The following is a 12692-nucleotide window of genomic DNA, read 5'->3' on the forward strand; positions in this document are numbered from 1 at the left end:
TGAAAAACCCACTGGATACATGAAAAGCTGCCATATTTGGCAACATTTATTTAAAGCTTGGAATTGGCATTCAAGTCACAGTGTAGATCCAGTTAGGAAATATCCATCCCCTTCAAAGAAACAGACTCTAGATTACAATTTAAAACTCAGTCTAGTATTCTTTTTGTTTGTTTGTTTGTTTGTTTGTTTTGTTTTGTTTTGTTTTGAGACGGAGTCTCGCTCTGTGCCCGGGCTGGAGTGCAGTGGCCGATCTCAGCTCACTGCAAGCTCCGCCTCCCGGGTTTACGCCATTCTCCTGCCTCAGCCTCCCGAGTAGCTGGGACTACAGGCGCCCGCCACCTCGCCCGGCTAGTTTTTTGTATTTTTAGTAGAGACGGGGTTTCACTGTGTTAGCCAGGATGGTCTCGATCTCCTGACCTTGTGATCCGCCCGCCTCGGCCTCCCAAAGTGCTGGGATTACAGGCGTGTCAGTCTAGTATTCTTAGGGGAGGATTAAGTTTGAATTTTTGTTTTAAACAGATGCGATGTTAAGATGTTAGCTGGCATTTTCCATGATACTGAAAATGGGGGTGAGCATGGGAGTGGATTTCCAAAAACACTGGCAGGGCTGGTGCTGGGTGCTCTGTCCTCACGTGTATGTGTGCCTCTGCTGCAGCACGCGATGCCCTTCTGGAGGATCTCCAGCCACTCAGACCTCATGGCCCTGCACCACGCCTTGGAACTGGAGTACCTGTAACAGCGCTCGGCACTTTGACACCACACAGCTGCTCTGTGACCAGGGACAGTTCCAGCAGGCCCCAGTCTCACATCAGCGCCGGCCTCCAGAACTTAGCAATTTCCACCTGCTGATGCGCAGCTGCTGTCAGTCTTGACCTCTGCCCTTGTGGTGAATGGAGGACCACGTCTATTTCTTCAGAACAGCTGTTGACTCTAGTACTGTGAATCCAATGAAAATAAGCCATGAGAATGTTCTAGCACAGCGTAATGTGTCTGCCACATTAACTACACGGTTCAAACCTGTGAAGAAAGGACCTGCAAACACTTCAGTTGTTAGCATTTTCAATGTGATATAAACAGCTTCTCCAATACAGCAAACCCAATTGCACAACAGAGACTGAAATGTGTTTCCTGAATACTAGTGGAGGAATTTTCTTGTAAAGAAGGTTTACTTTTTGGTGTCTCATACCCAGGGTAATCTGTACATCTCTACTTATTTATGAACAGACTTTTTTTTTAAAAAAAAAAAAAAAACAGCTTTATTGAGGTATAATTCACATACCCTACAATTCACCTACCAGACGTTTTTAACATCAAATAATTGAAGAGACAATAGCATTAGAAATAAGTGATTAAAGGCCTCTGCCTCACAACGTGGCAAGTACAGTACTTTGAATTTTAGCACATCGCATAGTAGTTTTAAGTATGTCTAATTTAAACGTATAATATGTACATCACTGAGACAATCATGTACAGAAAGAATTTTTGGTGTAAATTTGTAATAATGGATGATTCTTTTACATATTGTTTAGGGAAATGATATTGAAAGGTAGCAATGCCTTGATAGTGAAGCATGAGGCAGCATGTGCACAAACTCAGGTGCCATGCCTTATCTAAGTATTGGGTATAAATATGTAGATAATGGATTTTTTTTAGATACTGTTGTCAAGACCAAAAGCATGGATGTCAAGTGTCAGTAAGGATTTTGTTTTCTAAAATTTTTTCCTGCATCAGTTCTTCTGAGGGCCTTGATGAAATAACACAGCAGTTTCTTAAACAATTTGAAAAAAATGAGTTCTCCTACCACCTCACTTTTTCATTTCCACACTAATGTATTATATGTAACTACTTGGAAAAAATAATTATTCAAATGCTTCTTCCCACAAAGAATATAGATGATAGTAGATATATTTTATTAATAAAATGGTTCATGAATTGGAGACTAACAAAGTTTTCATGTGCTCAGAATTATTATCGTGTCTGCATTTTCTTTCGATAAAGGAAGACACACGATGCTAATCCGGAAATCAGCAAGCTTTGCATTACTCCCTACGTGCATATTTTCTCTTTCTTCTTTCCACTCTGAGGAAAGTTCATTGCCATTGTCATCACTGTGGAAACAATGTTCCTCTCCACCTGCATTATGTACTACATGACAGGCATCAATCTTGGGAATTAAAATTATCACCTTTGTCACACCATAAGAGTTTCTCCAAAAGTGGTCAGTTTGGCTGGGCAATATTTTCTCTAATCAAACACAATCCATTGTCATGAAATTACCCTTAGGATGAGTCTTCTCTAATCATATATTAGGGAAATAAAACACCAGCTTTGACCCAAAGTAGCCGAAGAGCTACTTCATTCTTTTCTGAAGTTGTGTGTTGCTGCTAGAATTAGTCATTTGTGAATTATCCAAATTGTTTAAATTCACAATTGAATTAGTTTTTTCTTCCTTTTTGCTTGAAGCAAACAGTTGACAATTTTTTAACCTTTTCATTTTATGTTTTTGTACTCTGCAGACTGAAAAGACAAAGTTTATCTTGGCCTTACTGTATAAAGGTGTGCTGTGTCCACCGTTGTGTACAGAATTTTTCTTCATTAATTTTGTGTTTAAGTTAATAAAATTGATTTGTGATGTACTGTAAGCTCCCTGACTGTCGGGATCATCTTTTTCTCTTGGTTATATGAAATAGCAGGATCTTGGTTGCATTAGGACACCCAAAGTCTAACAAAAGGAAGTTGTATGAAATAACTGCAGTGATGGCTTTATCAGCCCTTTAGGGGACTGAACTTGCAGGGTAACAGCTGTTTCTTTGATCACTGTAAGTACTGATGAATGGAAAAGTTTTTCACTTCTCCAAAAATTACATAAACTAGACCCTTACTCAAATTTACCTGCTGTAGAACATAATTCAGCATTAAGTATCTTGGATTGCAGAGCAGATTTAGCCACTGACATACCCAAGGGACAACACTATACAGCAGTTTCATCAATAAAGAATGCCCACAACAGATACCTCTATGATTTGGCCAGATTAATCACTGACACCTATAAAAAGCACAACTGGCTTCCTCCTGAGAGTTTAATCTTAGAAGCACACATTCAAACATGAAAACACATGAAAATCAAACATGCACTGCTTCACCCATTTGTCAGGCCCCTGATGTGTATTTTTCATACACACACACCAGGTCAAGTGGCCTGAATCATGAGATGCCTGAGCATACCCTGACACCCCAAGAATGAAAAGACTTTGGGGAAAATCTTAAAGAGAGACAGTGGTGGGCAGCAAAGGGGTTTTTAGGGCTTAAATTAAGAAAGTATAAAAAATAGGCCAAATGGAGGGCATACCCAGAAGATGAGTTTTCTAAAGCACCACCTCTAACATTACAACTCCTGGTCGAAATTTTTAATGGCTCCTCTTTGATCATGGATTTAGGGCTCAGATTTCTCCCCTTGGCATTCTAGAGCCCCCAGATGCAGTCTCTACTTTCTTCCCAGCATTCTCTCTCATTACTGAAATTAGCAGATCATCCCTTCCTTCATGGGGTGAAGGAAGTCATTTTGGGCAATGAGAATGCTTTGAACAAAGATGTGGCAGAGATGCTTGAGAGCTGTTTGATGCATTAAAGAGCTTAGTATGCTAGCCTACAAAAGTCCACTGCATTGTTTTGGCCTCGTCCAGAAAACAAGCTAAAAAAGTCCGACGCCTGACCTTGAGCACTGGGACAGTGACATTACAATTCTTGGAAGAGCTTAATGAGCAAGACTAATGGAGGTGAGGGAGCGATCTACCCTGGGCAGCCTGGGCAGGCAAGAAAGGCTTCCCTGAAGAACCAATGTCTCAGCTGAGACCTGAAGGCTGGGGAGGAGTTGACCCAAGGGGAGTGGAGAGAAGAGCAAAGCATGAGAGCAGCTCAGAGTGAGAAGGTGGGCAGCAAGCTAGGGAAGGAGAAAGGAAGGGCAGGAGAGCCAGGACTATGGGTCTGGGACGCAGAGATGACAGGTTGGGCGGCCAGGAGAGAGAGGAGGCAAGGGCTTTAACTGTCCATCTCAGAGTAAAGCTACAGGCTTTGTGCCTTTATGGTACATGAGCATGACTGCTTACCCTTCATGAGAGAAAGAAAAGGGAGAGGATAGGAATAGAAAGGGCCTAAGGCTCCCACATCAGCACACACAGCCTTCACTACTGCTGATGTTTCTATGCTAAACTAGATTTCAAATATTAGGTCTAAGGAGTATCTAGTTGAGCCCACTTTACAGGTTACAAAACTTGGGTTAAATGCTTTGCCCAATGGGGCACAGACAAGCTAAGCAAAGCCATGACCCCAGCCCACCCTCTTGGATGCAATACTGAATCATGAAAAGATTAGGAGCTCTGAGGCCTGTAACAGTTGGCTTCGCCTCCCTGATCTATCACTAAGAAATAGGGTAAGGTTAGGTGTCCTCTGGGTTTTTCAGGAATATTTAGTGCTTTGTCCACAGTTAGCACAATTTTCCAATGATGTCCAAAGGCCTTTTGTCTTTTTTTAACCTTAGTGCCTCAATCCTTTGTGATCCTTCCAGAGTTTGGGTTAAAACATATCTTCCAGTGAACATTGACAAGTATCAATGAAAATATATTTCATAACTTTTAAATTTGCTTTTCAGAACATTTACATATATCATGGATGATTCCCAATTCAAATGAATATAAAGGAAGCCATTTGCTTAACAGAATATAGAGATGATGGACACTGTGTGTTCATTTAAGACTTGTAAGAAATTTCCTTTCAGGCACTGGCCCTTTACCCATACTATACGCAGCTACAAAAGCGTCAACTGGAATAGGGTTCTCTATCATGTTCAAAATAGTTTTCTTACAATCCAAAAGGCTTGAGTCAGTGAGCTACTCTTTTCTTTCAGTGTCTCTCTTCACATCTCCATTTCTCTCCATTCTATGTGATTATACAAACTGACAGGATGACTTGCAGCAGAAGAAATGAAAGGGTTTGTAATTTAAGAAACCTCTGGCCTTGCTGACTGAAAACAGGTTGTTTGTAAAAAGGAAATCCTGACCTCAGCTAACTGGCAAACTCTGTCAGAAGCAATAGAAGGACGCGAAGGAGAAAGAACAGAGCTGGGGATTTTTATTGGCAACAGAAGAAAAATGGATGCTCTGCCAGGGGAAAGCCTTTTGAGAAGTCATCAGTGAGGGGCCAAGACAGGCCCCAGGTCTCTGAGTGTATGACTGGACAGTCGCAGAGCAGTTCTGTTCTGGTTTTGTGTGCTGGTTGGACAGGGGAGTTTACTGCTTGTGACAATAGCTAGGCTGACAACCCTGAAAGTGGATTCCCTCCAGTTAGCTGAAGTTGAGATCCCCTGCTACAGGTGCCCCATGGCCTGTCCATCTTCTATCCTGGCTTGACATAAAGCCTAAGGCCCACAGGTGACAGGGGGTGTTCCAAGTGTGCAGGAGATGAGCCCCCAACATTTTCCATGTGCCAGTCCACCCTCACTTCCTCCCCACCTCTGTGTGCTGCCTGTTGGGCAGGGCTCTGCAGTGACCTCTGGTCAACTCCATAAAAGGAGGCCCCTGAAAGCGCTAATCTCCTTATGCCAGTAGGATTCCCAGTTGGCTACCCATTGAAATCAGCTGGGATGCTTTGAAAAATCCCCATGCTTGAGCTCAGGCCCAGAGATCCTCATTTGCTTTGTCTGGTGTGGGGCTTAAGCAGCAGCATTGCTTTGTGCCAGCCAGCTATGTGAGAAAGACCTCCATTGCTAGTCACCCCCAAGCAGGGCTGTCCAGTTGGTCAAGTGCACTTTCCAGCTCTTGGTCTTTCCTTTCTAATCCATTCTTATCCCCAGTTAGCCAAGTCCATGCCCATGAAATCTTTACGATCCAACTCAACACCATTCAATAACCATCAGCAGGAGCTCCTACTATGAATGAAGAGTTCTGACCAGTGTCAGAGGTGTTCTCAAGGGGCTGGCCTTCCAGTGGGAAACAGAGATTTGTGATAAAAGGCATCCTATGATGAGGGCCTCACTAAATTCCAAGGATACCCACAACCTAGGGGTGGCAAATTTTGCAAAGAATTTTAATTTATGATGGAAACTCAGAAGATACAGGAATGAGTGTCGTCTGGGAAAAGAGAAGTCTCATTGAGAAGATGATGCTTTCACTGGACTAAGTGAAATAAAAGAAATATTAAGATGCCAACTAGGTTCTTAAACCCAGTCCTCCCTAAACTCCTCTGTACCTGGCTAACTTGCTCAAGCCACAAATCTAGTAATCAGAAGACATTCTCAATGTCTCCCCCTCTCTCTCAAGCCCCATTTTCAATATTTCACTAAGACTTGCCAATTTCCCACACAGCACATCTCTGATCATTCTGCTGCTTACCATCACCTAGTCCCTGTCACAGGTATCCTTCACAGACCTCTTGGAAGAGCTTCCAGCTGATCTCCCAGCCCTCACCCTCCCCTCCCTGAGCCATTTCCTACACCACAGTTTCAGGGGTCACTTTATGTAAAGCCTAGCCTAGTACTGCCTATTACTACAGTATTGCTTTAGAAAAAGATCTCAAGCTCCTTGAATGTTCTGTCTGATTTGACCACCAGCGACCTCTCTACTGTGGTCTGCTCCCGGCTCCTTGCTACACTAGCCTCCCTGTCGGTTCTGGAAAGTCCTAAATGCATCTCCACCTCAAAGCCTTTACACATGCTCTTTGCCCAGAGGACTCTTCCCATGCTGGTTTTTCCCCCACATTTCAGGTCTCAGTTTAAACGCCACACCCTCCACAAGCCTTGCTGACCAGTCCATCTCAAAGACACAGCTCCTCCCCAACAAAACCCTACTCTTTTCTTCCCTCAGAGTCTCTTGGTTTGTTCCCTTTATTGCACTTCCCACAATTGATCATTTTCAGTCTGTTCCATCACTCTTCTGCCATCTGCCTCTCTCAGGAGGCTGGAAACTCTGGGAAGATGAGGGACACCACTACCACTACACCTCACATCAAGGCCAATGCTTGGCATGTTAACACGTTTTCTACTTATGTTTATAATAAAACTAAGATGTTTGTTGACTAGATAGATGAATAAATAATGGGTGAATGAACAAAGGCACTGGGGACTAAAAATACAACATTGGAGAAATTTCAAGTTCAGTGAATCAAAGCTTGCATGTGAGGTGAATAGATGAGGAAGGAAGGAGAAAAAAACCTGAAAAATTAAGTGGGTCCAGATCAGCAAGGGTCCACACTCAGAGCTCCAGGAATTGGGACCTTATCTGTCATGATGAAGAAGACGTCAAAGAATTTTAACCTGGGGGATGATCAAATCAGATATATATTCATTTTACCCATGATGGAGAAATGGACAGACACAGGCTCTGACCTAACGTTCTATATAATTAGGTCAGAGAGTTAACAGCTGAAGGGAGCATGCTGCTTCATTCTAAATCTTCTCACTATCCCAGGACTGGAAGGCTTTGCTGTTTGGAAGTCATTTTATATATTATTAAAAGTGTGTGTGTGCACGCACACTACACTGAACTGTTTAGAGGGACAAGAATAGCAACCTGGTTTTCCTGATGGCTCAAGAAAGTGCAGCAATCAGGCAGAAGCCCTTTACTTACCATTGAGAAAATGTCACTTTCCCATTACAAAATGGCGGGGGTGGGGGGTTGACTGAAGTAGATTATAAAGAGCTAAACCCCATATAAAGGTCTCTATCATCTACCTCTAGTCACTACTAAAAACAGCCTAGAGGTGGTCTCAGGCTCAGACCCCAAGTTCATCGTGATATATAGCCAAATTTGGAACCACTAAATCCCAGATACCAGATACCAGTTACCTAGGCAGGACTTTTGGACCCGGGTTTCTGAAAACACTCACACCTTGTGCTTCCCTATAACAGGGGTACTGTATCGTTCTAGAGAACCAAGCATCGAGAGGCTGCTTGAAAGTCCTTGATACAAGACCCCTTTGATACTGTCCCTAGCACTTCCTTGTTTACAGTCTCAGGGCCCACCCTCAAACAGCAAAGCATTGAAGAGGAAAAGAAGAGAAAGAGAAAGAAAAACCAAGACCAAGAGCATACTAGAGGGAAGGGGAAGAGATTGTTGTGTTAACTTGGACATTAAAAGGGATTAGACATTGAAAAGGATCAATCCCCTATGCTTGCTTTAGCCCTCATGTGTTCAAGGCCAGTACAAATGACCACTCAGTTGCAGGGATCAAAGTCTACAAGTCCAGACAGCCCAAGGGAAGAAGGAAGGGGGCAGGAAGTCTGAGCCAGAGGAGGCCCTGCCGCCTCCTCAGTCCTCCAGAAAGGGCCACCTTCACCGCCCATCTCCTCATGGCCCTGTCTGTAGGAACCTCTCGCTGAGAAATCACCACAGGTTCCACCGCCTAGCTTACTTAGTGGTTCAAAAATACCAAAGGCTTTCCAGAATTTCCATTCTTCCGAAAGTAGTTAAAATGCAGAAAGGAGGGTGAGCAAGAGAATGGAGGAAGCCCACACCCTTATTGGAACAGTCTTGTTTTGAAGAACTTCTGCCCTCTGGGGTTGAAAGCATTTCTTGGCCCAGTGGAACCAAGAGGTGCCACGATAGCTCCATAAATGCTTCCAGCCCCTGACCTTGATATTTATTTGCAAAGCTTGACAGGAAATCGGTGCAACATGTTCCATGAAAAACAAAAGAAAATGCAGGAATCAGAAAAAACAACAGACTGATCTAAACAGTCTTACATCAATAGACTTTGAAGAAAATTACAGGCTAGAAAAATAGTTCTCTTTGACATAGAATTGTCCACATGTTTCGAAGATCCACTGTGTGCTCAGCCCAGTGCTAGGTGCTGACAGAGTCTGTGCCCTGAGAAGTTTGTCTTCCCTGAGTAGGAGCTGGGTGCTGCTGAGATCAAGGCAATGGGTGATTTTGACTTTACCAGTAAGGAGCTGAAGTCTTCAGGAGCAGAACCGGGGGGATTATTTGAGAAGACTCCTAGGACGATATAATATTTCATCTGTACTGTGAAGGTGAGGGGGGAGTTGCACAGATGAAAAGGAGAAAGGAGATCATCACCAGGGAAAGAATGGATAATGTCTAAAACAGTTTCAGAGATGGAGCTTTAAATTGGCTATAAAAATTAAACATGACATTGAATGACCTGATCGTCATTTAAAATCATTTATGCAGTGTTTTCTGCATCTATTATGAGGTCTCATAGTATAGCAGGAGAGATGTGCCATGTTTATAAATGCCCAGGATTAAATTCATTAGGGGCGGCAAACTCAAATGCCAACAAGAATGAGGTAAGTAATATAAAGGAATAAATGATAGAGGCCTATTACATAGAAATCCCAGGGTCCTCTTCTTTTTTTTTTTTTAATTCCTCATTTGATAGTGATAGATCAGAAAGTATTTCTACAGTATAAGAAAACATGTAAGAAAAAGTACAAGTCATCCAGCAATAGACATTCATCCTCAGAACTAGGGAGACAGTAGAGAGAGTGGGGGACTGTGTCACACAGAAAAGAGCATGGCTCGTGTAAAGAGGACAGCTGTTCTCAGCTCCAACCTGTTGTTTCCATTTAGGAATGCTGGGTCAGGGTGTCGGGCTCTCCAGTTTTCAAGAGAAGCCAGCTATCCTAATATTGGGGGCAGTTGATTATAGGAGTCTTAAACTCTATAAATTATGGATCAAAATAAAAAATTTTATAGGCCAATTAAAACATAATGATGGCCACATGAAGTTCACAGTTTAAAACATTCAGATAATGGGAAATATTTCCATCCAGAATGTCTAGGAAGACTTGATGGAGGAATTGATGTTTAAGCTGCACCTTTGATAAGGATATGGGCGGAACTGAAGACCTGAGGTTAGAGGCTCAGGGGCAAAATGGCTCAAGATCATTGTTCATACTTTTATTTATTCATTTATTTGAGACAGAGTCTCACTCTGTCGCCCAGGCTGGAGTACAGTGGTGCAATCTTGGCTCACTGCAACCTCCTGCTCCTGAGTAGCGGGGATTATAGGCATGTGCCACCACACCCAGCTAATTTTTGTATTTAGTAGAGATAGGTTTTCACCATGCTGACCAGGTCTGTCTCAAACTTCTGACCTCAGGTGATCTGCCTGCCTCAGCCTCTCAAAGTGCTGGGATGACAGGCATGAGCCACCGCACCCAACTCATACTATTAAAAGTCATCTAATTTAGTGGTCCCTAATTTGTCTATACATCACGACGAGCTTGGGGATTTCCCCCACATTTGTAAAATATTTTAAATATTTATTTTTAAATTCTTATGTACCTTCCACAACATGGAGAAACCTTGATACATTATGGTAAGTTAAACAAGTTAGACACAAAAGGACAAAAGTATGATTCTGTTTATATGAAGTGCCTAGAATAGGGAAATTCATAGCGACAGAAAGTAAAATAGAGGTAACCAGGGGGCTGGGGTAGGGAGAAATGGTAAGTAATTGTTTCATGGGTAGACAGCTTCTGTTTGGGATTATGAAAAATTTCTAGAGGTGGATAGTGGTGATGCTTGTGCAACATTCTGGAGGTACTTAATGCCACTGAACTGTACACTTAAAAACTATTGAAATGGTAAAAAAAAAATTAAGTGATGCCTGCATATTATAAACAGAAATGTAATATAGAAATAAGTAAAATTTTAAAAGGATTTTTGTTTTCAACCTGCCTCCAAATAGAATATACAATAAACCATCCTTCTTATCAGGAAACACTAAGAATTCATCCCACTGGGTTCTTGCATTCCTATTTTGGGTACTTCATAAGCAACAACTCCAAGTATTTCTATTAAAATTATTCTGGGTTTCATATGGTTTGACTCTTACTCACTGATGTCCTACTGCTCATTTATATGGATTTGGACATAGGATTTAAAGAATTTGGATATAAGAGTGATGATAGGAAGGAAGCTTCATATTTCTTAGAAGAGATAGTCAATGTGACTGTCTTGTATGTGTGTGCAGGAATATGTTTTCAGCATATTGACTTATACAATACTTAATTTTCTGCTTCTTGATTTTTTAAACTAATTACCATAGATGTCTTTCCACTTTGGTACTTATAAATTAGCTCTTCACTTTAAACAGCTACCTGGTATTATACTATATGTGACATATTTTATTTGGTACATCTTCCATTGATAAAAATTGAGGCAGTTTGCTGTATTTCACTATCATAAATTATGCTAGAATAAACATTTTTATATATGCATTATAAATGTGCACAGATAATTCATGTAAGTTAATTTCCTAGAAATATAATCACAGTGTTAGCAGGTATGACAATTTAAATGCCAATAAAATTTGCCAAGTGGTTCCGCAAAGAGATTATACCAATTTTTACTTCCACCAAAAGGCTTGTAGAATTTCAAAGGCTTTTTAGACTCCCAGAGCCCTATTTCCAGAGATTTTGATGCAGTAAGTCTGACTTAGGGTTTGGAAATAAATATTATGTTAAAACTCTACAGATAATTCTAATACTTGCCTGCTTTTGGACCTACTGATCTAAATACAAGCTCAAGGTTAAATTATTATCTAATTGCAACTGAAATCTGAAAACTACAGAACATTAGTGATAGAAATTATAGAACTCTTAAGTAAATGGAAGGAGATACCATGTTCATGAAATAAAAGACCTAATAATGCAAAGATTCCAGTTCTCCTCAAGTTGGTAATCCCTAGTTAAAGAAGAATGAAGGGAGGGAAAGGGAGAGAGGGTGGGGCAGAGGAAGAATAAAGGAAAGGAGAGGGAGAGGAAAAGAGGAAAGAAAAGAGGGAGGGAGAGAAAGAGAATAAGCTAATTCCTTAAAATAAACAAAACTGGAGAAATTATATAAGCATATGTTAAAACTGATCACAAAGCTATAGTAATTAAGGACAGTGTGATGTTGGCCCTAAATACGCAAAAACAAACAAACACAAAACACAGCTATGGAAAAGCAGATTACAAACTACACATGTCCTGTCATTGATGGATGACTAGGATGACAGTATAGTAGAGAAAGGATGGCCTTTTCAATAAATGATCCCAGAACAATTGAATTTCCACGTGGGAATTTTGAGCCCCACCTCTTACCATACACACAAACAAAATCCTGATAGACTCTGGGTCCCAATGTAAAATAATAGAGATATTAGAAAGTTACATATGAAAGTATCTTTATGACCTGCAGATAGAGGTTTCTTAAGAGGACACAAAATATTAACCATTTTTTAAATTATAAAGTGGACTATATTAAAATTAAGATGCTTTACTCATCAAAATACACCATTAAGAGGGTGGAAGGGCAGTGCCAGGGTGGGGAAAGATGTTTGCAATAAAGATATCTGACAAAGTACTCATAAACAGAATATATAAAGAATAGCTACAAAATAATATGAAAAGAAACCTCAACATTAAAAGTGGGCCAAAGATTTGAGCAGACCCTTCATATAATAGGATATCCAGATGGCCTATAAACATAGGTAAGGTTGTTCAATTTCATTGGTCAAAGAAATGCAAATTAACACAATAAGGTGATACCTTCCTGCACCAACAGAATGGCTGAAATGAAAGAGATATAACACCAATACACACTAGTGGGAGCATAAATTGGTACAGCCTCTTGGTAAAATTGTGTGGCAATATCTACTAAATTCAGTCACTGCTGCACTCCTCTGAATTACTG

General features: G+C 41.1%; 1 protein-coding gene across 12 annotated transcripts in view; it reads left to right on the plus strand.

Annotated features, from left to right (window-relative positions):
* The window catches only part of EYA1 (EYA transcriptional coactivator and phosphatase 1), a 338095-nt gene extending 335453 nt beyond the window's left edge, over positions 1 to 2642 (plus strand). For all 12 annotated transcript variants that reach the window (XM_050801903.1, XM_050801902.1, XM_050801900.1 and 9 more), the window contains one exon: positions 656 to 2642. In XM_050801903.1, the coding sequence (XP_050657860.1) occupies positions 656 to 736 (81 nt within the window). In that variant the 3' untranslated portion in view covers positions 737 to 2642. The remainder of the gene's footprint in view (positions 1 to 655) is intronic.
* Positions 2643 to 12692: the final 10050 nt, after the last annotated feature.

The sequence above is a fragment of the Macaca thibetana genome, chromosome 8 (genome assembly GCF_024542745.1).
Source record: "Macaca thibetana thibetana isolate TM-01 chromosome 8, ASM2454274v1, whole genome shotgun sequence".
Taxonomy (NCBI): Eukaryota; Metazoa; Chordata; class Mammalia; order Primates; family Cercopithecidae; genus Macaca; species Macaca thibetana.